The 27,462-nt window shown below is 29.6% G+C and overlaps 2 protein-coding genes across 4 annotated transcripts; both read right to left on the reverse strand.

Moving 5' to 3' along the window:
- Positions 1 to 6,039: 6,039 nt before the first annotated feature.
- LOC109790738 (uncharacterized) lies at positions 6,040 to 10,469 on the reverse strand. Its single transcript, XM_020349949.3, has 15 exons — positions 10,243 to 10,469; positions 10,079 to 10,146; positions 9,873 to 9,984; positions 9,670 to 9,771; positions 8,901 to 9,005; positions 8,503 to 8,586; positions 8,297 to 8,412; positions 8,096 to 8,197; positions 7,890 to 8,012; positions 7,748 to 7,801; positions 7,307 to 7,373; positions 7,029 to 7,082; positions 6,865 to 6,939; positions 6,727 to 6,765; positions 6,040 to 6,375 (listed from the first exon to the last, which is right to left on the reverse strand). The coding sequence occupies exons 2-15, from the start codon at positions 10,096 to 10,098 to the stop codon at positions 6,259 to 6,261; spliced, it is 1,170 nt and encodes a 389-aa protein (XP_020205538.1). The 5' UTR covers positions 10,099 to 10,146; positions 10,243 to 10,469; the 3' UTR covers positions 6,040 to 6,258.
- Positions 10,470 to 16,300: 5,831 nt separating this feature from the next.
- On the reverse strand, positions 16,301 to 25,003 carry LOC109790731 (uncharacterized). Of its 3 annotated transcripts, none has more exons than XM_020349942.3 (16): positions 24,629 to 25,003; positions 23,755 to 23,897; positions 21,174 to 21,318; positions 20,944 to 21,052; positions 20,685 to 20,825; positions 19,032 to 19,136; positions 18,495 to 18,578; positions 18,293 to 18,408; positions 18,071 to 18,172; positions 17,676 to 17,789; positions 17,530 to 17,586; positions 17,381 to 17,447; positions 17,209 to 17,262; positions 17,031 to 17,105; positions 16,904 to 16,939; positions 16,301 to 16,739 (listed from the first exon to the last, which is right to left on the reverse strand). In XM_020349942.3, exons 3-16 carry the CDS (start codon positions 21,191 to 21,193, stop codon positions 16,629 to 16,631), a joined length of 1,191 nt encoding a protein of 396 aa, XP_020205531.1. In that variant the 5' UTR covers positions 21,194 to 21,318; positions 23,755 to 23,897; positions 24,629 to 25,003; the 3' UTR covers positions 16,301 to 16,628. The 3 variants fall into 3 exon arrangements, with proteins under 3 accessions (XP_020205531.1, XP_020205530.1, XP_020205529.1); XM_020349941.3 differs by having other exon boundaries at positions 23,737 to 23,897; XM_020349940.3 differs by lacking the exon at positions 23,755 to 23,897 and having other exon boundaries at positions 24,629 to 25,002.
- Positions 25,004 to 27,462: the final 2,459 nt, after the last annotated feature.

The raw sequence follows: 27,462 nt of genomic DNA on the forward strand, positions 1-27,462 counted from the left end.
TGATATAGGTTCCATTGGGTATTGGAAAATAACCCTTGAAACTAGCTCTGAAACAAATGCCTAGTGGGAAATGTATCTAGGAATGGAGCTTAGCCCATTAGTAGTCTTAAACCCTAGCCCGTAATGCGGATGTAGATATTGGGTACTCAAGGGATTGATATTCAATATCCACATCTAGGCTCTTGCTCTAAGGGATTAGGTTTGAGTAAACTTATGGGTTGACTAAGCAATGAATTCAACAAGAGATTAAGGATACATTAGTGTTACGTTTGGTGAAATCTGACCCCCACAACCTCACAATACCACAATACCATTCCTTACCTTTTCCACTCACAAAACAATATTTATTTACAGCTTTCATTCCAATAGTCACAACTTTGAATTCACTGCACAAACTATGAAATTGGAATTATTCTTTAGTCACGAATAGTCAATAAATGCTTATATTACCTTCTAATCCCTGTGGATACGATATTTTTACTACTTGAACGGCCGGTATACTTGCCGTGTTTGAGACCGTTGATAGAATTAAACGAATTTACAAATATTAACAAAAGTGTTTCAACGGAATTCTCAACACTAATCTCATGTGGGGCGTGAGAGCACTCGAAATTATGGGACTCGAAAAAACAAGTGTTGCTCGAGAATAGTTGAAAAGTTGAGACTCTTAGAACATGGAGGTTAAGCCAAAACGGTTACCAAAAAATCAATCTAGGAAACAAGGAACGTGGGAAGAGCGGTTAAAGGAAGTTGTGAGTCAAGACCACGTAGCAAATATAGTGGATAGCGGTTATGAGTCAAAAGCGTACATGTACAGAATTAACCGCCCGTGATTGCTCTATAAATACAAGGAGTACGGACCTTTACGAAGGTCGGAAAACTCATACTCTAACCAAATTCTGAAGCATTCTCTGCCTGCACATATGGCTTCCATGCGAGGAATCATCTTTGGGTATGATCACTTCTCGGCCACTTGTCTTTTCTCTTTTTAGGAGTAAGATTAGTGCAGTCTTTCTTTTCTCTTCTCTTCTTTTAATTACGTAGTCATAGACTTCAATCTTGTAATGCTTGAACATTATGTAATCTGAACATGATTTGTATTGCGAATGTATACATTGTTCATTCTATTCATATTGTTATTTGCATGCGGGAACATTGCTTGTTTGTTTTAATCGAAGAACATTTTGAAACAAGTAGTTGCTAAGACTTTTTCATCCTACTCTCCATTCGCGGGAACACGATAACACAGTAAAGCACCTAAATTGAAATACGTTCGTATGCTAGTCTAAATAAAAAGAACCCAAGATTTGATGATTAATTCCACCGTAAACACTTGTATGCGTTGTGTTTAGTCTCTTAAACGGATGATCAATTCTTATTGAACAGTGTATTAATGTATTTGACAATTTTCATTTTTTATTGAGTTGAACATGATTTCGTACACAGCTTATGTTTCAACTCAAAATTTTGATTTCTATGCTTTTGTGTTCGATGAGACGAAAATAAGCGTTAATAATAAATTGTCTCAATCAAAATATATTTTAAAGTATTAGTACATCCAAGTAGAATATGAAAGACGGATGCAACTTTCAAAAATTACATTGAATTAGATATTCCAATCACAGGTTTTTTTAAATAATAATCAGAAACAGATCATCATTAGTTATTTATATTGTGTTTGGTTAATTAAAAACATATTTTTCATCTATATATTTTAACATTTTTCAAATTAATTATTTTTAATTTATAATATTAGCATCAATTTTTTAAACGTAATAATAATAACATGTTATCAATTTAAATATAGAATCAGGCTCATTTTTATAATTATGTATTTGTAAGTATTTTTAATTAATATCATTCAAACAAGTTTCGATTTGATAAAAATACTTCTAGAATAAATCTATATAGACATAAATCAAGTTACACTAAATGTGCTTTTAACTAACTTAGATTTATAAAATTAAGTTCAATCAAACTTCATTTTATAAACCGTATTCCAAACAAATATTTTGTAGTTGAGAGATGTAATATTGGTATGCCATTTAAATTTAATTTCCTCCACAATTTAGGAATCAAATTTAACTTTTTTCCTCCACCTTGGTGATATAGAATTGGAGCACGTTGTAATAGACTTGAAAAGCAAAGAACATCTCGTCAATTTCTTTTTTCTTTTGCCACGAATGTCATCAATTTTTTTTATGTACATAATAACGAAGACGGATTTTGTTATCTATATGAACATTTAAGAAAAGCTCACTGATTGATGGAGTACATCAAAGTTCACATGCTCATAAAATGAAAGACTAAATACTAAACTAATTATGTTTTTTTTTGATAAATTAAAATAAAAACATGCATAAAAATTGACTTTGACTTGATTTCTCAATTTGTGCATGAACACGATTTTTTTAAATATATGCATAAATACATAAAATTGGCTTCAACTCAATTTCTCAATATGTGATTACATAGCTGGTTTCTACACAATTTCTAAATCTATGCATAAATACATAATATTAACTTTGATTAAGTTTATTAGTCTGTGAATGATCACATAGTTAACTTTAACATAGTTTTCCAACCTACGTATTTATGGATAGGATTAATTTCTATTTATTTTCTTGACCTATGCATGATCAAAAAGTTGACTTTGATACAACAGTTTCAACATAGTTTCTCAACCTAGACACAAATACATAAAATTGATTTCGAATTAATTTTTTGATCTGTTCATGATCCGTGAGATGCGCATAGAATCATATTTAACAAGTTTCTCAACCTGTGCACGAATGCAAAAGATTGAATTTGACTCGATTTTCAACTTATGCATGATCCACAAAACTTGCATAGAGTCAATTTCAACACAACCATCTACCATATTATTTGCACATTTTATATACTTTAGAAAAATTTGCAAGTTATTAATCATTTGAATGGGGAGATCAATTAATCAAACGAATTTATTATTAATCTTCTACACTTATTGAAATTTGTAGCTTACCATTGAAATTTGTAGCTTACCAACGACATCTGTAAATTGATGACAATATTATTAACTTCCACATTTAGCCAACTTTATAAGTTATGGACCACTTTGACCTGGGCTTTATTTTTTAGTCTTTATGGCTTTATGATTCGAGATTAGGGAGCTATGTTCCTCATAAGTCTATAACTGATTAACCAAGACTTTATTTTTCAATTCCTTTGTCTTTATGATTCAAGATTGGAGAAATTGCATACACTTTTAAGTCGATAGCTGATCGACCTAAATAATATAGTGAGAGATATAAAAGATTATGCGTCCTATGATGTGAACTTTTTTTCTTCTTTCTCTCTCCTTGTCTCTCTTTTCAAAAAAGAAAAAAACAAAAAAAAATATGAGATGGAAGATTATTGTTTCAATTTATAACTTAGATGATAATTAGACTCTCCTCCTTAAAAAACGTGTTTTTTTTTGCAAGATTTTATTAAGTAATATACTTTTATAAGACGTCGTCAGACGTTTGCTTTCGAAATTTTTTTTTTTTTTTAATGAAACTTAAATTGGAAGCACTGTTACTGAATCTTTTTCATAAGAATCAATTTAAAATGTTTTCGTGTTAATTACTTTTTCAAATTTTTTTTTGATTAAAGTTATTTTTCCTTATTTTAATAAATGATTGATATAGTAAAAGTCTTATTAATATTAGGAATATAATTTTGAAAAATATAAATTTAATATTATAAACTAATTTCTTAATAAATTAAGTAACTAAATCTTATAAAAATTACTTACGGAAAAGCATTACAGAAAGTGGTAAAGTTGGATATTCTTTTTGAACCTTTCGTACGCCAATTTGTCAACTTATGCGAAGTGAAGAATCGAATTCCATGAGAGTCGTGCTATCTTGGAACAAATTAAAGAGTAAAGTTGGGTTACATGTATCGAATTGGATTCTCCATCATGCATGCTACACAATTAATATCTCCGAATTAGATTCTGCGTTCTGCCTTACCATCACTGAACAATAATAAAACTATAAATAGTGGCTGAAAGTACGTAAGATGAAGCAGCAAAAGCTCAAAGTAAGAAAAATGGCATACCGGTGGCGAGGGCGATGCCCCTCTGAGGAGTACCAAGTGTACGACCCCCCAGTAGAGGCTAAACATCATAGGCATAGGCAAGACAACAAGGGTCGTGTGGCATTCAGAACCAACTACGAGGATCCTATAGCTGAAGAAGTAGAAGTAGAAACCAACTTGGAGGATCGTGAGCAAGAGCAACAACGTTTCCAAAGTACCAGGTTTAATCGGAATCACAATGCTTACAAAAGCGTTGACCAAGAGGCTGAGGCTTTTATTCTGTATGAGCACAGTAGGATGGAGATGGCTAGGCTCATGTCAATAAGGGATGCATGACCTTTTCTTGTACATATAGAGGCTTCATGTACATTAATAATGCTCTTATAGTCTATGGCTGGTTAATTTGGTGTGCCCTTAAAATGGTTAAAAGATTTTGGGGTGAGACTTTGTGAAAAAGTTTTACTAATGATTCATCCCTCAATTTTTTTTATCACCCCTTTTAAGATGCTATCAAATTGAATCGTAGCCATACCAAACATATCATATCATCAATAATATCTACGACTGGAGTGCTCAGGGACTTCTTTTTTTCTTTTTTTTCTTATCTTTATTTCACCTAAATAAATGCATTGAGGCCTCACATTTATATGACTTGTTTGTAATTGCTTCAATCCTTTCCCTTGCTATGCTATGTAGAGTACGAACAACAATCAATGATATACGTTGTTATATAAAACCGTGTCTAAATAAATTTCAAGCATAAAGTTGCCATGACAAATTAGGGCCTTTTAAGGATTATTAACTCATAAATATACTCAAGAAATATATCTTTTGGACGTCTAATATGCTAAAATATACTTACAAAGTGAAAAAAAAAGACAAAAAAAGTGATAACTTTGTTCAAAGCATGATCAACACTAAATGTGAATATTTCTTATAATTGTGGAATATATTTTAATTGGCTACCATGATAAACGTGATGAAAAATTATTGCGATATTTATCATGGTAGGCATAGACAAGAACATACTCTAATAAAAGATGAGATTTGACGGAAATCAAAGTTGTTTAGTTTTAATAGTTTTCTTTGTGGACTATATTGTATTCCCTTTTGCTTAAACTCATTGGTAAGATGATAAAATGGTTCAAGGAAAGTAAAGTAATTAGATTGCGAATTTTCTGCGTCATTTGTTCAAAGATGGAGTATCATTGAAGGAAAGAGAATTTATGATTCAAGGAATCTGGCTGACTTTTCACCAAACATAAAGTTCAAGTATTTGAACTTATTAATGATAATGGTAGAAATTTCAAAAATAAATAAATAAAGCAGTTGTCACAGCCCACAGCAACCATGGGAAATGGAATCTAGAAATCTCTCGAGACAAACATCATGAGTTCATGACACGAAAGATAGAAAAATTCATATCACCTACGCATCAGATTTAGTAAATAATTCTGATAACTTGTTTTAGAAGGTTTATTTATTTACGGGTAGAATGCTTGTAATATATTCTTTAATATATTTTTTTATTATTAGATAAAATTTATTAAAAATTATAAAATTAAGAGTAAAATAATTAAATGATTTGTGAGACTCACGTGTTTTTTTTAATAAATTCTAGTGAAATATAAAGAGTATATTACCGAAAAAAAATGAGTATATTTTAAAAAAATGTTGTTAACATTAGTTAAACCACTTCTCCGCTTACAATTTGTCACATTTCGCAATGAATTCCTACATTGAATGTTTGTTTAGTTTCCTATCATATTGTTGGGCCATAAAGAAATTTTTGCAAGTGTTGTTGGACTAAAAAATTGTTCAATGATACCAAGAATCAAACTTGAGGAAAATACAAAGATTTGAAACTAGTGACACTAAATTGTATTAAAATTTAACTTCTCTCATGTATTCAAGTTGAAATTAAACACAGCATTGTTAGTTTGAATAAAAAGAATTCATAATTTATTAATGGAGTAAAAGGGAAAAAAAAATCTTTATTTTACTATATTGTATTTCAATTAAATCCTGTGTCTATCTTCAGTATGTTTTTTTTTTCTTTTTCTATAAGTACTTATTGAATAATTTATCCGAACATTTCCTTACATAATTAAAGCAATAAATGTATCAAAATAATCATGTGAAGGTCAAAAACAAAAGCAAAAGTGACGATGAACAAGAATTTCGTGTTGTCTCCTAATTATGAACGAGCAAATCAGAGAAATCAATTCCCTTGGACTTGTAGTACCCTTTTTCTGCGTTAGTCAACCTACCCTGGAACATCCTCCACTCCATGCCACACCTCTCCTTCACCTGCCACCAATAATACCACATATTTCAGAATCAAACTCCATAAAATCAAAAACATTACAAACTGCTTCTTGGTAAACTTAGGTATCAGTTCTAATGCAAGAAAAAAGAAGCAAAAAGCTATGTGCTCAAGAAAGAAGATCCTAAACAATAAAACAACAGAAGTGTTGCTAATGTTGTTTTCTAATCAGAATTTATGTTTCACCTCAATACTAAAAGTAATAAATAATTCCATTAAATGTCAATACATGTATTCTTAAGAAGGAACTTCAATTCTAATTGAAGAACAACACCAACAATATCAATAATATTGTATCTAAAAATTTTGTGTATAATGAAACATGCTTCACATACCAACCGCCATGCAGGTTTTTCGGTTGTTTGTGCTTCTCCCTATCAAGCACATAGGAAAAACAAATAAGTATTATGGAGCTGCATTTGAGTTAAATAATTAACATTAAATAATAGGAATAATCATGGGGGGAAAATTACCTGGTTCCCAAGTGAGGGAATACCTTGATGAACAATCGACTGAGCATCAACAACTCCAATCTTCTCATGGGCAGGCTATATCATAGGAAGTGTCAGTTCAATATTCCATATAGCGTATGTATCAGTTTCATAGGAAGTAATCAGTAATCAGTTAATAGGCTCACCTCAACACATTTTCTAAAAGCAAAATCAAGACCCCATCCATGGACAAATTCATTCTGCAATGATCAGTGTGTTACAATCATAACTCATTGGAGGCCACACACAATTGGTTATTATCAGATACAACCAATCAAAAATTCAAGAGACATTAAAATAACACTCTAATTTCATTGTCATGCTGATATTTTTGTTGGGTATGAGTGCTCATGCAAGGATTGTTTGTTCTCAATCACTAATAGAGATATATGTTTGACAAAATAGAATAGAGTAACCATTGAACCTGAATCATATGCCACACACAGCGCCACGCATTTCGTGAAAACACTGGAGCCATAATCTCAACAAACCTGCATGTTGACAAAATTAATACAGAATGGTGGAATCAGATAACTAAAGATGCTACCAGAATTAGCACCTTACAAAAGAAGAATGAAATAAGAATCTGTTTGGATATACTTCTCAAAAAACACTTGTGAGAGTGAAAAATAGAAAAGAAAAATGAATTGAATTCTATAAATTAAAATTACTTCGTGAATAAGCTAATTTGTAAAAATGTTTTCTTATTAATTTTTTTGAAGTCTTATTTTTAACTTTTGTATAAATTAGTTTTAACTTATGAAAATTTATTTTAATTTTTTTCTTTTTTCTTTTTTCAAAGTACTTCCGAAGAAGTTTATATAAACATTCCTTGAAAACAATACTTTTTTAAAGAGTTACTTACGCTGCACATGGAGGCAGAAGAGGGTACTTACACCTTCCTGGTTCCACTGCTTCTCTAGTAGAAATCAAAGTAATAAACAGTCAACACACTCAGATTAACACACAGCACAAGAAAACTGGTGCAAGGTTCACATCATTCTTACTTGTGAACTTCACTGTGTTCTCTTCTCTTTGTCATATTCCAACACACCCATTTGGTAGTATTACTAGGTTCCAAGGCAGGCTGTGATATCTCCAAGCGATGCTTCCTCACCAGTTTTAGGTACCTGAAATTGGAATTAGAAAGGAAATGAGACTTCCTTAGCAAAGCCAAAATTAAAAGAAAATACACATCATATCTGAGACTCACTCCTCTGCATTGAAATTCTCAACCCCCAGGTCTTCATCCCACATGAAAATATAGTCATATGGTGCCACAATGTCTGGATGTAGAAACCTCTTGGCATACCACCTAAGAGGAGAAAGAAATAGCAAACAACCTTAAGTTTGGTACGCAATATTAACTAAAAATGCCACAATGAAAATTTAAGCAGTGAAGTTTTAATTTTACCATTTGGTTTGTTTGTGAACACTGACATGAATTGCCCTTTTTGACCACTCAAACTCATCCCATTCCGTTGTTCGGCCATCATAATGAAATAGAAGGATTGTGAAGTTCTCTGAGAACTGTTCAAGTGACATATCTATTTTAAACTCACGTCTACAAGACTAAGCACCAGCACTATGCAGAGAGAGAGGGAGTGAAAGAGAGATAACCTTTTTCACAACTGCATCGATATTCTTTTTCTGCTCACACCCAACAGTAAAGGTCACAAGGTACTTTGGTTTAAAGGTCAAATCCTGCAAGTGGAAATTAATCGTTTTTTTTTATATATGTATAACCTATCACAACAAAAATATCAGAGGCACCCCTAGTTCAAGATAATAAAACAGCAAAAAATAAAAAAAGAAAATAAAGCTAGAAAGAAAAATCACATGTGGCAAGCTACGTTCTTAGTCAAACAGTCCCAAGAGTAAGACTATTTTTGCAAATTTATTAACCATAGCATAATGTTTAACAGCACATTAATCTGTCTTTAGCTGCATTTTTTTTATTACAATTGAAGGGTGTACCTACATTGAGCACATAAATAAACTACTGTAGTAGACTTCACCTCACTAGGCAAACCCCACAATCTGCGCAAAAATAAGTCAGATTCTGCACTGACAATCCCAGGTGGTAATCTTTCTGCACCTCTTGGATTTGTTGGAACCCAAATCTGCATACATCATGGAAACAAATAGTAATAGTCTGATGATCATCATTCCAACCTGGACAAGCCATATTTTCAAATATTACATATTATGAAATCGTAGTGAAATCCTTTAACAATTATATTTCATAATTGGCTAATAAATAAGAAGAGGGTGAAGCGAAAAGGAGAGGCAAGAGGTTTTCTGAATCTCACGTTGCTATATTTAATTTTCCTTTTCTGCTCTTGTCGAATAACATAATAAAATTCTAATATATCTTATTTTCTTCCTCATATATTCTGATAAACAAACACTGATTCTGTTCACAAGGTATTCTGCTTTAAATAACAGTCTTTGATGATTATACATTTATACTTATTAAGCTCTATATAATATTGGAGTAAACATCTCTAATCTCTAATTCCTTCTTAAATTAAAGTCAATCACTTTTGCACACCATTTATTCAGAGAATCTAAATTCACCCTCTACTTTTTCTGGATACCTTAACTGCTATAACCCTTTCAAGCATGATGCTCAATTAATAAGGTGCTGAATCTTTCTTGACTTTATGAATTTCGTTCTAACTATATAATTGAATAAAATAAGTTTCTCTCTTAACTTTCTTGAATCACTGTACAGCCTACAATTTTCAGGTCCTTCACATGGATGAGACAGGAAAAGATGCATACCTTTGTTGGGTCATTTAGAACCTGATCTTGGGATGAGGTGCTGCTATCTTTGTATTGGTCATGTATACAAGAGAGATGAAGCAGGCCATATGGGAGATTCAACTGCGAATTGTTAAGCACGTTAATTAACACCACCAAACCATATGACTAAATACCCTCTCAATCATAAGGAACACCAGGAATAAGATATTCAATTTCCACACCTTTGTTATTGACAGTGGATGGAGTGATAATCCTACGAATAAGCCCAAAAATCCTCCAACAAAAAGTATCACAATATGCCTCATACTTTCATTCGGTTTCCTAACAGTAAAACTTCAGGCAACAAAATGCAAATGTCAATTAGCTTATGCAAAATTTCTCAAGAACAAGCATAATATCAAAGTTATCTACGTCCAAAGATTAGAACCTGCGGGCAGAGCTCTTCATTATATCCAATCTTTTCTGATTGTTTTCTCCATATAAGAAACTCGGATGCTTATTAAATGGAACCAAAACACTAGATTACCAATTTACCATTCAGAAGAACAAAAAGAAAACACATAAATGGTACGAGAGAGAAAGAGATCATACTTTGGTTGGAATATTTATCTTTTGGAATTCGAAAATCAGATTAGTTATATTTCCACTATGAAGGTGTTGGTTCCACTTCCACGACCCAAGTGGAAAAGTAACATATTATGAGATTTTCTTAGTTTTTGTTGAAACATATAAAGTGACAATTGAGGAAGTCTGAACACCTCTTGAAAGCACACCTTAAAAGTGTGATCTAAGAAACCAAATAAAGAAAGCAGGCATTGTTGAAAGTTGAAACAGATGGAGCAATGCATGACATGAGTGATGACTTAGTAACGCATGTGCTTTCCCCCAAATAACCTCCGCAAGTAACTTTGCGGTTTCTTTGATAAAATGAAATGCACGAGCGCCACCACGTGATATCTCCACCTTATAAGAGGTAATTTTTTTAAAAAAAATTAATAAATAAAAAAAAAACATGTGCACTTTCTTTCTAATACAAGAAATATGCTAAACCATGGTGGATCCTACCAAGACTCGAGACTCCCTAAAAAAAAATTTCAACACAATCCTTATTATAAAGTGAAATTTACGAAAGTCTTCACAAATATGAAATAACGTCTTGACCAATAAATAAAATAACGTGGATACATATTTAATGAGGCACAAACCTACATTAGTGACTTCTATAAGAATATGTATGATCCATCTTTGCTATGAAAGACAATAAATGCCTTTCTCATATAATTAAAAAACGCATTAACATAAATAAAATGGTAAGAATAGGTAATCCAAAAGTGTGCAAGTTAAGGTAAATTATCCCACATTAGAACTTTCATGTAATAATTTTATCAAATACAATCCTATTACAAAATAGTTTTAGGTGTATATCTATTACAATTTTTGTTGTTCAATAACTAATTTGGTCTCAAGGTAGCGAATGATTTTTTTCCTGATGGGAGTATTTTTAAGGATTTTTTAAAAATTCATTAACTCTTATAACTTATCATTTTTTATCTTCTAATTAAATTTCAATATTTTTAAAATTAGATTATCATTATATAATTTTTCATCATAAATTTGAAATATAATTTACATGTTTAAATATATTTATTTATTATAAATTTTAATTACATCATAAAAGTAATAAAATTAGATAATACTAAGATGACAATGATGATTAAAAATACAATATTTAACACCTAAATACTATTAAATATTAATTGTCGCATCTACTTGATATTGGATTATGATTATTATTATGATTTTAACTATTAGACTGAAATTATAAATTAAGGGCTATTAGACTATTATCATGAATATTTAATTATTAAATTGAAATTACAAATTTTATAAAATTGTGTACTAAAATTACAAAATAAAAAACTGGAAACCAAAATTTCATATAGAATATTAAAGAGAACTAAAAAATACAATTTAACTTCTATCGTTATTCAATAACATAACTGAACTAGAGATTGGAATTGCAACTATACTAATATTCTATTATTAGATTATGAATTAGACAAAAATTGAGGTGAGATAAAGTCAATGATAGATCTTTATATCTAAAGTGTTCTTAAAAATGTAAAAATCAAGTGATGTATCCCATTGGTAATTGCCAATCACCCCTCCAATTAGGAAAATGTAATAATAAAGTTAAAAAAAATTAATTGAGAGATGAATCGTGGAAAAACTAATTCAAAACCATAATATTAATTCAAGTGAGAAGTGAGTGAAAATTTCACAAATCTATTCTTAGAGTTAGCAAAATATATATCAACTCTCAGATAACTTTACTATCATAACGAAAAAGTAAGTGGAGAGTTGAGACACTTTTTACTAAAAGACATTTTTTTTATCCATAGACCTAAAAAGTTGTATTAGAAGAAAATCGTTAAATGACATTCATGAATAGTCATTCACCACTATTTAAAAAGGAGTTCTTATGAAAACGAAAAGGTAAAAGTTGTATTTGTATATTCCTGTGTGCCTTCCAAAGCACCAAATCGAAAAATATGTATTTGATAGATTGAAATCAATCCATGTTTATTTCCTATTGCACAAGTTCGTGCAATGGGAATAGTTTATCACGTTTGTAAAAAAAAAAAAACTTATAATTAAGAGGGTTTTCTCAAGTTTATTCATAAAAACCTTTAATATTATTTGAAATAATAATAAAACTAGACATAAAGACGCGCGATGTATGAATAAAAAAGAAGTTATTTAAATTAAAAAATATTATTTTGTTAGTTAATGTATAAATTTTATATATAATTTTTTTATTATGTAATATAAGTTTGTTATTGATTTTTTTACAACAAATAAGTTTATTATTTTTTATAATAGGATTTTTTAAAAAAAGTATTAATATAAATATTTTTTATATTTATATATTATTTCATCCTTTATTTTTTTTGTTAAGATTCAAATTCAAAAATATAAGATTCAAGTAAATATTCTTTCAAAAATTTCATAACTAAAGGTAATATATCTAGATAAATATTTTTTATAACTAAATTATAATATAGTCTATTTCAATATTTTATAAAATTAATAAATTAACAATAAAGAATATACATATATTCATTATTTTTAAATATGTAACTCTTATCCAATCTAATTATCGAGAGGTTTGCCAAAAAAAAAATTCTTGTTTAAAATTAATATTAATAAAAAAGTTATTATTTTTCTTATTAATGAGCATAAATGTCAATTAATAATAATTATTAGGTTTTGGCAAAAATAATTTTTTGATAATGATTTATAATTAATATTAATAACAATATTAATTACTATAATATTTATTATTATTTTCTGAAACGGAGAATTTAATTTAATTAAATTTCTTAAATATTAAATTAACGATGAAATATTTTAATCTATAATTAATATTAATTAATATTGCTTCATTTTTGTTTATAATTAAAATTAATTTGTTTGTAATTAAAAATTTAATACAATTTAATCTCTTAATTAATAAAATCATTAAGTCATATATAATTACATATTATGCGTAATTTTAAATTAGACATTATAGTTTTGACGAAAAAAATGTTTTTATTTTTTGTATTTTTTTAATAACGAACAATTTAATTAAATTTAATTTTTTTAATTATTAATTAATATGATTATTTATATAATTACTAATTTACTAATTAAATACAATTTGAAGCTATATAGAAGGACAATAAAAATAATATTATAGATAAAATGTGTGACAAATTGAGAATAGTGAAAAAAAAGAGGATAAGAAATAAAATAGATAAAATGTAAATATGTAACATAGAGAGTTGAGGAGAAAAAAAGAAGAAAAAGTAGTACGGTTCATTTTTGACAAAGTCTTGTGAAATGAAAAATAAACAAAGAGGGTGATAGATATATTAGATAAAACGTAAATATATAATATAAAAGGTAGAGGATAAAAAAGGAAGAAAAAGTAGTATATTTCATTTTTGACAAAGATTGTCATGTCAAATGAAAATTAAACAAAGAAGAAATAGATTAGATAGAACATAAATATATAATATAAAGGATAGATGAGAAAAAGAAGGAAGAGAGAAAAAAGTAGTACCATGAAATAAAAATTAGATAGTAGAGAAATGAGAGGAGAAAAAAAAAAGAAGAAAAAGTAGTACATTTTATTTTTTACAAAAATTGTCATGTGAAATGAAAAATAAACAAAGAGGGTGATAGATTAGATAAAATGTAAATATATAATATAAAAGGTAGAGGAGAAAAAGAAGAAAAATTAGACGATAGAGAAATGAGAGTTAAATTAAATAAAATGCGGAGAGATGTAATGTATAGAAAGTAAAGAGAAAATATGATAAAAGATAGAAGTTTATAGAATTTGATGACGATGATGATGAAATAAAAATTAGACAATAGAGTAGGGATGGCAAAAATACCCCTACCTGCGGGTAAAATCCGCTACGGATAATAAATGGATAAGTTAATTGGGTACCTGCGGATAATGGGGACGGATAATTTTTTACCCGTTTATAAATGGGGCGGGGGCGGGTATGATGATATCCATACCCGGGGTACCCGTTTAATAATATTTTTTAAATATCCTAATTATCCTTGTACCACATAACCCTAAAACTACACTCTCATCTTATTTTCTTACAAAAGTGAGGTTGATGAAGTTATCAGCATGTGTTAAGCATGTTATAGAATTATGTTGGATATAATTTGATTAATTTTCTAGCTTTGATTGAACTAATAAGATTTATGTATTGACTCATGAGATTGAATTATTGTAACTTTGTGATGAGACTTTAACTTACTTGTGACATTGATGTATCTTAAATTATTGATTATCTTGCATTTTTATTATTATTTCAACAAAATTAACATTAAATACGAGTTCAAAATTAACATTGAATTTTTATTTTTAATATTTCAATGACATTAAATATAAACTTAAAATTATTTGTAATATAATTTTTTTAATTTCTTAAAAAATTTATAAATATTCATGGATATTCATGTATATCCATGTATATCCGTGAGTATTCAAGAAATTCATGGATAACCGCACGTATGTGGGGTGGGTATGGGGCCAATTTTCATCCAGCGGGGCGGGGATGGAGGCGGGTTTACTATTACCCGCCCCCATGGGATCCTATTGTCATCCCTACAATAGAGAAATGAGAGTTAGATTAAACAAGAAGAGATAGATTAGATAGAATATAAATATATAATATAAAGGATAGAGGAGAAAGAAAAAAAAAAGAAGAGAGAAAAAAGTAGTACCATGATAAAATAAAAATTAGACAGTAGAGAAATGAGAAGAGAAAAAAAAAGGAAGAAAAAGTAGTAAATTTCATTTTTGACAAAGATTGTCATGTGAAATGAAAAATAAATAAAAAAGGGTGACAGATAGAACGTAAATATGTAATATAAAAGGTAGAAGAGAAAAGAAAAGAAAACAATAGAGAAATGAGAGTTAGATTAAATAAAATGTGGAGAGATGTAATATATAGAAAGTAATAGAAAAATATGATAAAAGATAAAAGTTTAGAGAATTTGATGACAGTGATGATGAAATAAAAATTAGACAATAGAAAAATGAGAGTTAGATTAAATAGAATGTGGAGGGATGTAATATGTAAAAAGTAAAAGAAATATATGATAGAAGATAAAAGTTTGAAAAATTTGCCACATAGACAAATATACTGACATGACAACATGTAAAATTAGTTTTGTAATGACATGTCAATATAATAAAGTGTAGCTCAACTTTTATATATAAATAAATAAATAGATAGTTATTCTCATAATCATATTCAAGATGTGGCCAAACCATCTTAAATTTGTGTCTGTAGCTATTTTTAAATAACTGCTTTCTTCTCCATTTTTTAGATTTTTTTATTCATTTGATTATTTAATAACTCCTTATAGATAAAAGATAATATATATATATATATATATATATATATATATATAATACAACTGTTTGTGTAACCGTTATATTAATTTAACATAATATATCAAGATATTGCAAATATTATACTAATCAAATTAATGAAAGTATAGCATCTACTCAAAAATGTTATTTAATTTTAAATTTGATTAAAAATATTTTAAGATATATAAGATTAATAGTAGAATGCGTAATGTGAAAAGTTAAAATAATTAAAACTAAAAAATATAATCAAAACAATTAATTTATAAATAGAAAATTGCAAGGGTTAAAGTTAATTAAAAAAAACTAAAATTATAATCATCTCAAAATATATGTTATCAATAAAATAAAACTAAAATTAACATAAAAAATTATATAAACATATCAATTTTCACCATTTTACGTTTATCAATTATTTCAACAAATAATTTTACTAAACTTATAACTCAACAAGTCAACTTAACACCTTTCATGCACCAATTAACATTTTAGCTTTCAACTAACGAATTATACAGCTTTTATCTAATTTTTTAGCTTCTTTTGTCAAATATAACTTGTATCTTTCCATTTTATTTCTCTTTCTTTCTATTTCACTTTTAATTTAATAAATTATATTTTCAACTTCATTTGTTTAGAAGTTTCACGAGGATGTGATGTTGTGAACGACTACATACCGTTCCAACTAGATAATGGGCATCCCTGTCGAATCAAATTTGTGTATACCTGCCATTGCATTCCTATTTCATACAGGCAAACGTTCCAAAAAGAATATTATAATCAAATACACTAGTTACACTATAAGTTTTATTTACCTCAATCTAATTCTCTAACTTTCAGCACTGGAATTCCACATCGAACTGTTGTTTGGTCCTTAGCCAGGACTCAGAATTTTGAGTTCAAGTTACTAGTACCACAAACTTACAAAGAAAAAAAAGAGAGGATGGAGTACAAAAAGATGTATATATCATGCAAAAATAAAAGCTCATGGTGATGGCTGTGTACAAGTCAACTTCAGTCGTTGTTGTCCCTACTAAGTAGTTGAATTAAACATATCAACTCCCACGGCCTTATAATATGCGTCTTCTGCATTTGCCAACCGACTCTGAAACATTGTCCACTCCTTTCTACACCTCTCCCTCACCTGGCACCAACACCATGGTTCATCATTCATCAACATGCATAAATGGAAGCAAAATAACACCTTCTTGATTAACTAAATTGAGTTATAAAGTTAAACTAGTATGGAAGAAAAACGTTGTTTGAATGGGAGAGGAATAAAAACTGTATGAAACATGCATAACATACCCCTTGCCATGGTGCTTCCCCAGATTGTGACTCTCCCTAACAAAGAACAGAAACAGATAAATATCTGACATCGGCAATATGAATAAAACTTTTTAGTCTAACAAGAATAATCATGACAAACAATTACCTGATTCCCTAGTGAGGGAACACTTTGATGAATAATCCACTGAGAATCAACAACTCCAATCTTTTCATGGGCAGGCTACATGATAGTTAGAGATGTTAGTTTAATGTTCCATAGCACAGCAATAGCAATTAAAAAAATTGGAATTAGATGAATTAAAGTGATGAGACAACAGACTCACCTCAACACATTTTCTAAGAGCAAAATCAAGACCCCACCCATGGACCAAGTCGTTCTGAAATGCCAAAAATAGTACGATCATAATCAATTGCAAGACTCCAACGGGTGCTTAAACAAAACATTAAACAACTAACCCATGAATATTTTAAAAAGAATAAGAGTAAACATTTAACCTGAATCATATGCCACACACAACGCCATGCATCTCGTGAAAACACCGGGGCCATAATCTCAACAAACCTGCACGCTTAACACAATCGGATACAGCTTGGTCTGTATGGATAACACATAAAACAACAATAATACTTCAACTAATACTTACGCTGCACAAGGAGGCAGATGGGGGTCACTGCACCATCCTGGTTTCTCCTCTGTTTCTCTAATAGAAACTCACAGAATAAACAGTTAGAAAACATTCTTTTACATAATAAATACCAGAAGAAAATAGGCACAGGATTCTCGTCTTACTTGTGAACTTCACGGTCACCTCTTCTCTTTGTCATTTGCCATGTCAACCCTTTATTAGGTTCCAAACCAGGCTGTGAAATCTCCAGTCCATGCTTCTTCACCAGTTTTAAGTATCTGTGATTGAAATTAGAGCACATCAAACTTCATGAGTAAAATTAAAAATAAATTATTAGGTATATAAGTATACATGTATTTGATTTTGATCTGCTATCAATTATAGAAGTTCTAATACGATCGTCTAATTGCATATTACCACATCCGAAAAGTTAGATCATGACAAACTAAAAAGTCAAAATCTTTTAATGTAGAATTAACAAATAATCAGATGATAGTGTAAAACTTCACCCGGATAACATCAAAATTAAACTCCGTATCATATCATATTAAACACTCACTCCTCAGCATTAAAATGTTCCACACTCAGGTCTTCATCCCATATAAAAATATAGTCATATGGTGCCACAATATCCGGGTGCAGAAACCGCTTGGCATACCACCTAGGATGGAAAATAATCAAATGCTTAATAACATAACATAATTGAATTAGCAGAACACTTGCTGTTAGTTAGGCAAACAATAATAATGGTAAAAGTTGCACTTGAGCAATGGATTCTTACCATTTGGTCTGCTTGCGAACACTCACATGAATTGCGCGCTTTGACCACTCAAACTCATCCCATTCAGTTGTCCGACCATCATAATGAAATAGAACTATTGTAAAGTTTTCTGAAAACTGTTCCAAGTAACAGAGCTAATTTATAGACCCATACACAATTACAAAGCTAATGCATCAGAAAGAAAAAGAAATTAAGATATGACCTTTTTCACATTCGCATCAATATTATTTCTCTGATTATGACCAACAGTGAAAGCCACAAGGTACTTTGGCTTTGAGGTTAAATCCTGCAAGCAGAAAATTAATCAAATGCTCTGTATATAGATGATATACAACAATAAAAACATCAGAGCCCTCTCCAGTCCAAAAATTTACAGACCCTTAATAACAGAAACAGAAAAAAAATCAAGCTAGAAGAAAAATGTACATGTGGCAAGCATAATAAGTTTTCTAAGTCAATATTCTTTCCCAACATGTCTCAATCTTGGATTTAGGGTGTCATATCAGTTTCCTTCATCAAGGCAGACAAAGATTCTGGTCTAGAAGCGCGAGTCTTCATTAACAAGTTTGTTAATAACAGTAACAGGACCTTAATTTGTATTTAGATGCATTTTTCTATGCAGGAAAAAAAACTTGTTTTCTTTGTTTCAACTCCCCTGATGCTCCGAAAAAAGAATGTAAAATAAAAAGAAATGAGAAAAATCTGCTTCTGTGCACATAAATTGTTTTGGGATACACACCTCACTGGGCTGACCCCACAATCTACGCAAATAAAAGTCTGTCTCAGCTTCAATTATCGCAGGAGGTAATCTTTCTGCACCTCTTGGATTTGATGGAACCCATATCTGCAGTGCAGATAATCATGAAAATATGCAGCAATCATTATTCAGACTTAACAAACCATATTCCCAATATTAAATTATATAACACAAAATCGTACTCAAAAGCCATTAACAAAAGAATCATGATGCCTCCGGTTGCTATGTGCTTGATCTTTTATTTTTCCTATTTTGTAACATCACAGCAGTAATTTGTTACTCTCTCCCTTACATTTGATCAATATTTTTATCAATTAATAAAAGCACCATGTTTCTGTTCATATAAAATTTTGCTTTCTACATTTCAACTTTTCTAGATTATTAAAGGTGAAATAGTTTGTGCGTGAAAGAGAAACAGACAGAGAGCTTTTCCAAGCATATGTAGCTTGAGAGTTGAGATAAATAATTTATGAATTAGCAAAATTACTCAAAAATGATTATTGATTAATCTAAGGCTCAGCAGTCCATTGCATGACTGAAAGGAAGATCTAGATGAAGGAAAGCAGGCCAATGTTACTCTTGTATGTTACTTAGCTGTACTTCCTTTGAAATAAACAAATAATAGGGCAGCAGCAGACTAATAACAGAAATGGGATAATTCCAGCACCACATTTACTCAGAGAAACTGAACTTTCCGTTTACTTAATTTGGAGAACCTATCCACTAAAAGTCTACGACCTGTTAAAGCATGGTTCTCAAAACATTAAAGATTTAAAATTGCAAACTACTTTAATTGATAAAATTTACTTCATTCCTCTGGCTAGGGGTGTAAGCGGGTACGGGAAACTCGCGAACCCGAACAGACCAAAACCAATCCAATGAGTTTGGATTGGATTTTTTCAATATTTGGGTCAGACTTAATTCAACCCGACCAAAATCCAGCACTATACAAGTTGGATAATAGGTTTTGTATTTTCAACCTGTTATCTGACTCAACCCGATCATATAATAATAATAATAATAATAATATTTGAATGATCATTTGTTTAGGACAATATTTGCTATTACTTTTACATAGTAACGAATTTTGTGTTTTAGGTTGGTAGAATTGTAACAATGTAATATATTTATTTTAAATTTTATTTTGTATTAAAAAATGTTGGTTTTTTTAGTTGATAATAATGTAACAAATTGATAAATTTATTTTAGAATTAAATTTGTATCGTTATTTTCTTTATAGATTGATAATATTATATTTGCAACAATGTATCAAATAATTTACATCTATTTTGAAATATTTAAGATTTTACAAAAAATAAATAAATTTAATTATATTGACCCGATTAACCTTGTTCGTGATTGGGTTGGATTGGATTAAGTTTAAAAAAAAATTGTACAAACCCAACCCGACCCAACCCAACCTGTTAAACCTCTGGCCCACTTACTCATCCCACCTTCTATACCATCCTTCATTCAACAAATACTGTGCATGAATCTTTGATGAGATTATTGAAACCTATTCCAACTATATTATTCAATTAAATATTTTACCTTCGTAATGAAAGAAAGTATACAAATACTTTCTTGAACCTAGAATCTTTAATTTCCTTCACAAGGCTGACACAAGATGTGTACCTTCAATGTATCATTTATTAACCGGTTTTTTGACGAGATGCTGTTATTATTCTTCACAAAAGATGGTGCTTTGACACCTGCATATTTCTCTTGAATGTAAGTAACATCGATGGAGGAAAGCAGGCTGGATGGGAGATTCAACTGCAAGTTGTTAAAGAACCATTAGAGTTCCATTATTAAGTCCAACAACATTTAATCATCAATCTAAATTCACTGAAGCATAAGGTACACCTAACAATATGATATTAAAAGCCTGCACCTTTGTAGTCAATGCCGGAAATGATACTCCTATAAAGAAGCCAAAAACTATTCCAGTAAATGTTGTCACAATAAGCCTCATGCTATCACTTGGTTTTCTGTTGGTAGAACTGTAGCCAACAAGATGCAAATGTCAATCGAACAGAGTTTTGATGTTAACTGGCACATGCAAAAATTTATTTAAAAAAAAAAAACAGCATAAACAAAGTAAGCCATCTCCAAATATTAGACCTGCGAGTACTGATCCCCATTATATCCAAGTTTTTCTGATTGTATGTTCATAAAACTATACACGAGATCTGTTCTTCACCAGTTAGCAAGTGGCATGTCTCCTCCGTATATGAAGCAAAGATACTTGTTACAAAAAGAAAAGGCCCTGTAGAAGGTACAAAGAACAGCTAAACATGTTAATAAACGGAAGAAGAAAATGATTCAAAAGAAAAAATAAATAAAAAGGAAAAATACACCATGGTATCTAAATATCCTTTTAAAACATTAGAAATTGAAAGTATTATTGTTAGCCTTACTGGATTGGGCTGCCACCACCCACCAGTTTTACCACACTAATACGTTGTTAATTTTGGTAAATGTTGCAAGTTTTTCCTTAATTTTTGTATAAATTAATTCTTAAATTATGACCTATTTTGGTTTTGTATATATCTGTTCAAAATTGGATTTAAATAAAATATGAATTATAATCAGATATTGCTTCCTAGTTTTTCCCTGATTGTGGCAGATTTAGTTTCCTCATCGGTACTAATTTTCTCTATAAATCAAATGGCTGTATTATTCAAAATGAATTAGAGAAATAAAAATAGTTTCTTCTCTATTCTAATATGGTATAAAAACTTCAACTCTGAACCTTGTTTTCTCCAATTGTGAAGTTGACAATGATCAGTGCTAATTCAGTCTCTTCAACCAGTGAATGATTGCATGGACCGGCAAATTGGAGGTTTTACCACACAGATCGAAACCCATAAGAAATATAATAAAGGAAATGCCTTCCAACCATCTTCAAAGATACCAAAGAGTCAAAATCTACTACTAAGACAACTCCTTTCATAAAGGAACAATTGGAGCACATGTATAATTCCTTCTTCTTTTTTTTCAAAATGACAGTGAATACATCTTGGTCTTTTGCCAAAATGGTAATCGTTCAATTGTTGCCCTTTTTAGTTTAGAAAAAAAACTCAAAACCTTTTTGGATTGTTGATTCCAGTGCCACTAGCCATATGATAGATTGTACAAAATTATTTTCCTCTTATAGCCCTTGTGCAGGAAACAAAAGAAAAGAAAGTAGCAGATGACTCCTCTGCCATAGCCAGAATATGATCAATTCCTCTCTCTCCATCATTAACTCTTTAGTCTTCATAATGTCATTTATGTGCCTAATTTGTCATGCAATTTACTTTCTATCAGTAAGATTGCCCTCAATATGAATTGTCGAGCAATATTTGATTCCTCTTGTTTCAGGAATTGAACTCAGGGAGAATGATTGCCAATGCTAAAGAAACTAATGGACTCTACGTATTTGAAGATGAAAGTGACTTGAGTGGACTAAATCAAAGTACATGACTAAACTAAACTCTACTCTTGTTTATAAGGATAGAGAAATTATGTAATGGCATTATAGGCTAGGCCATCCAAGTTTTAACTATATGAAACATTTATTTACTGATTAATCAAAAATAAAAATATCTTCTTTGGATTGTGAAACTTGCAAATTGGCTAAACATAATCACTTCCCTTATTTCCCTCAACCTCACAAAGAGTCCAGCCCCTTCACCATCGTGGTGGAGAAAATAGTAATTCATGGTTTAGAGATTAAACCTAGCTCTTGATACCATCATAGACATATTTCAAAGAAATGAAAATTATTATTGACAGAAAAGCTGAGTTGTGTTTACAGAGATATAAGCAACTATATATAGTTGCTGAAGACAACAAGAAAAGCTATCTGACTAGCTAGTGTTCAGAGTATGATAACAAATTACAAGAGTAAAAAGTTAACTAACTAACTAAAAAGGACAGTGACAGGTTTGGCTTTCAGTTATAACCAAAACAGAAAAGAAAAACAATACAAAAACCAATAGAGTAAAATCCAATACTCTAATAAACACCAACATCCGTGAGATCCATACTAGAGTGACTACCATAGGCTGTTACCTGTGATTCACAAATCATAACAGCCCTATGGTATTCCATTTCCAGTAGCAATGCAATGTATTGTGTTTGTGATAAAGAAAATAAGCCTAGAGTAATCAATAATCCTATGATATGTTTCAAATGTTCTATGAACGAAAAAGTAAATCAATAATATTATATGATTGTGCCACAAAAAACCCGCAAATGTTCATGCTTCATAATGATGATTAGTAGACCCATCTCAAACACCCTAACCTATTCTATACTAGAATAAGATTAATACAACACATAATACTAATTTCATAAAATCCTAAAACTAGTTGCCTATTTTACATCAGTTTAGATATGCAACATTGCAGTCCACGGGTAGTTTCCCTGTTCCAGCTTTGTGATTAGCTCTGATATGGCAGTTTGGTTCCTAACCCTACATTAGTTGTGGCTTATTTCACCCCTGTTGGCTATGCTTCCCCACCACTGGGATGTGTTCTCTTCCAACCACAAGCTGTTTTCAAGCCATATTTAATATTCAGGATTTTTTAAGCTTCAGAATTCTTGATGTTTGAAGCTATCAAATGTTGTTTCTGATTAATAATTTGGAGAGTTTAGGCCATGAAGTGTATGATTGTTTGTCAGGAAATTTCTGCAGCACCTCTTTCCATCAGTGTACCTTCCTCCTTGGCCATGCAACATTTGACCAGCTCTTCGAATTGTGAACCACCCCAGTCATCATGTTTTTGTTGTTTCTCCAGCAGTTATTCAGTGTTTGCAATGTCTCATTTGCTAAATTGTCTTTTCAGCATCTCTTCAGCACTATGCATGATGGAGAAAACATTAAACTTTTAGGATCGTCTTTCAGTGTGTTTATTCGTAACAAGCTAAGATCTTACTGCGCTCCAACATGAAGGGAAACATTAAAATATCCAAACTAGTAGTGTTTTAGGAGTCATACTTATATTACTAATCTCATTGACTTCACCAAGTACAAATCGTACTACATTAATAGTCAACCTACATTAATGGCGCAAGGATGTTATTCCTCTAATAAAGTGAAAATTTTAGTTTAGAACCAAAAGTGAGGAGTTATGTCAATGTCTCTTAATGGACAAATAGATTCAAACAACTTCATAAATTTGTTCCAAATCATGTGGATACAATCTAAACACGTCAGTTACATCAATTATCCATCTTAATTTCCCCCTTTCCATATAACCCCAGAATTTCAACAGTTAGTCAACATGAATCCTCCTATTATAAAGGTGTTACATACCCACACCAATTAATGACAAAAATAAAATAAACCATAAGCAAGAAAAACACGTGCTCAGGTGCTCTTCTCCTAATAACCACCACCACCAACGTATATGCAAGCGGGGAAAATCCCCAAAATGCTCCACATTTAAATAACCATGTGTCATTTTCGTGAATTACGGAGAACAACACGGGAAAATAAAATAAATGCAAATGGCAAAATAATATATATAAAAAAATAATTTATAAAAACCGTAAGAAAACAAGGGAACAGGAAAAAAAGAGAAGCGGACCTGGAACTGGAAGCAAGATCTGAAAATGCGAGAAGGTTTTAAGAAGAAAAAGTACACGTGGCGTGGTTGCTGGTACTTGAAATCTGAGGTTGCTAACAATGGCGGTGGTGATCGAGGGATTTAGCAGCGAACACAAATAAAGAAGAATTGTCTCGTATGGAATCTTCTCGCATACGGATTTGTTTTGGTTTAGGTGCAACTTCCTTATGGGGAAAATAGAGTATAAAATGGACACCAAAATTTGAATTTATTAGTGCTACTGTTGCAGTAACTTTTTTTTTTCTTTTTCTTTTTCGCCTGAATCTGTTGCACGATAACTATAAGTAAGATCTGATGGGATGGGATAATAGTCAGTGCGGGAATTTGAAGCGAATAGTGTTAGGTGACTCTTCAGTATTCAACTAATTTTCTTCAACCAGTCTTTTACCGTTTTACGCCTCCTCTTCTTCACTCAGCTTCTAAATTCATATTCAGCTAAAAATTGACTTATTTTTTTTATTGGTTTTTTAAATAATAAATTCAAATATAAAAATACACACGTCTAAAATTGTTAATTTTATAACATCTTCAAGTTTTAATTAATGTAATATCTATTCCAAAAATAATATAATATAATAATAATCTAATATAAAAGAGGTATATCTTTTTAGTGGACATCATTTTTTAGACTATTTTATTTTTATAACTATTTTTTTATTTTTAAAAAATAGATTGAGGCAAAAATGTATCTATCTACCTACTTTGTATAATGATAACAATAATTTACAAAGTCAAACATCTCATTATATTTAGATGTAAATTAAGGAGATGTGAGTTGATTAAAATAATTAAGGAAACTAACGTGTCTAAATTTTATTTGATGCAAGAAAAAAAAACATAAAATAAGAAAGATACATTACTACATAAAAAAAAAAAAAAGTAAATGAATATAAGAGTTATTTTATTTTCAAAGACATTGGTTAGATGAATTTATTATTTTTTGGTAAATTAATTTTATTAGTAGTATTTCAACTTTTACATTACATATTGTATTATACAATTAAATAAATGTTTAAACATATAATTATATTTAAAATACTTGAATAAATAAATATTTAAATATATAAGAAAGATACATGATCTACTAAAGGTTCTACTTGAAGAGTTTGAGGAAAATTAATAAATTTGGCATATTTTGTATTTAAGTTTTTGTTAGTCACATCGTATGTTGGGCTTTTATATTTTTCTTTAATCTTTGTAATTTGGGCCTTTGTTTGATCTTTTATATGTTTTTTTTAAATAATAATGTTTGCTAGGATCTATTAATGAGTTTCATTATAATGGACCATAATGAATATTAGGTTTATTCTATAAACAAACTTGATGTTGACTTTGTAATCAATTTTGTCTCATCTTGAAATGAAGTTTTTGATGCTTTGTGAGAAAAAAAACTCTTTTTAGGTTTTTAAGAATTATCTTAGGTTCATATCTTTCATTTTTCCAATTTAAAGTAACGAATTTTTTCAATTTGTCAATTATTAGGATTGTGGTGTTAATTTTTCATTTCTTGTATCAATCTATTTTTCTCTTTTTAATTTCCATGTTTACTTAAAATTTGTCTAAGAAAATCTTTTATGAGATGCTAAATTTATGATCCATTCACAACTTATATCATTTGGTATTTAGAAGTAAGATTTAAGCTTAAAATTAAGGTTGTGTTTATATGTCAAGTTCTGCATTTTTAAATAACTTTATATTCTATTTCAAGCTTTGTGTTTGTTTCTAATATTTGTTTGAACTCAATTTTATTTATTTGCTCAAAGTCTATTTGTTCTTCCATTTCATTAAATGTTTAGTTTCCTAAATTTCTTAATTAGTTCTTAAATTTATGTATTTGTGTTCTTGGTATTCATCCTATGTTCATAAAATTTATTCAATTCCTGTGCCTATTAATTTTTTAAAAAATGAATTAAGGTAAGAAATAAAAGAATAATATCATAATCTCTGAAAATTAATAAGTTTAGAAAAATTTGTTACTTAAAATTACAAAACTCAAAGACAACAATCAATGATAGTTCTTAAAAACCTATAAAGAGTTTTTTTCTCACAAAGCATCACAAGTTTCATTCCAAAATGAGAATATATTGTTGCATGACCTTCTAACAAACACATTTTCACCTCTATATTTTCAAAATTAGTAGAAGACATGAGGCAAACAACCAAACACCCCTTAGGTTATTTTACATGATCCAATAAAAATTAATAAATAGATGTGAAAGAATAATAGTTTTACAAAATTGACCTTATTATTATTAAATTTTTATTAAAAATAATGCACCATAACAACTTTTTAAAGAATATTATAAAAAAGTATAAATGAGAAAAATATAATTAATAGTACATTAAAAATTAAGATGACACTAATTTTGAGACTATTTTTTTTTTATTTATAAGACACTCACTATAAGATAGAGGAAGTATTTTTTTACCCTAAACTTCATCATTTTTAATATATAAAAACATATTATTATTTAATTACAGTGATTAATAAAATTAGAACAGGTATATATTATGATTTAATTATTTAAATCTCAAATAAAATTTGAATTTATATAATATAATGATCAATTTATTAAAAGATTATTATATTATTTGGTATTTAAATTTTTAATTAAGCCTTTAAACTATTCTTTTAGAATTGAATCTTTCATCTTTTAATATTTTTATAATATAATTCTTAAAATTCTAAATTCATTTATAATTTGTAAAATTTAACAAAATATTCATTATATGATTGTAGCTCAAAGTATTGTGCGGGTTGAAAGCTTAAACGCTGTTTTGGAAAGCAATAAGCA

This window comes from Cajanus cajan, chromosome 2 (assembly GCF_000230855.2).
Source record: "Cajanus cajan strain Asha chromosome 2, NIPB_CcT2T_4, whole genome shotgun sequence".
Classification (NCBI taxonomy): Eukaryota; Viridiplantae; Streptophyta; class Magnoliopsida; order Fabales; family Fabaceae; genus Cajanus; species Cajanus cajan.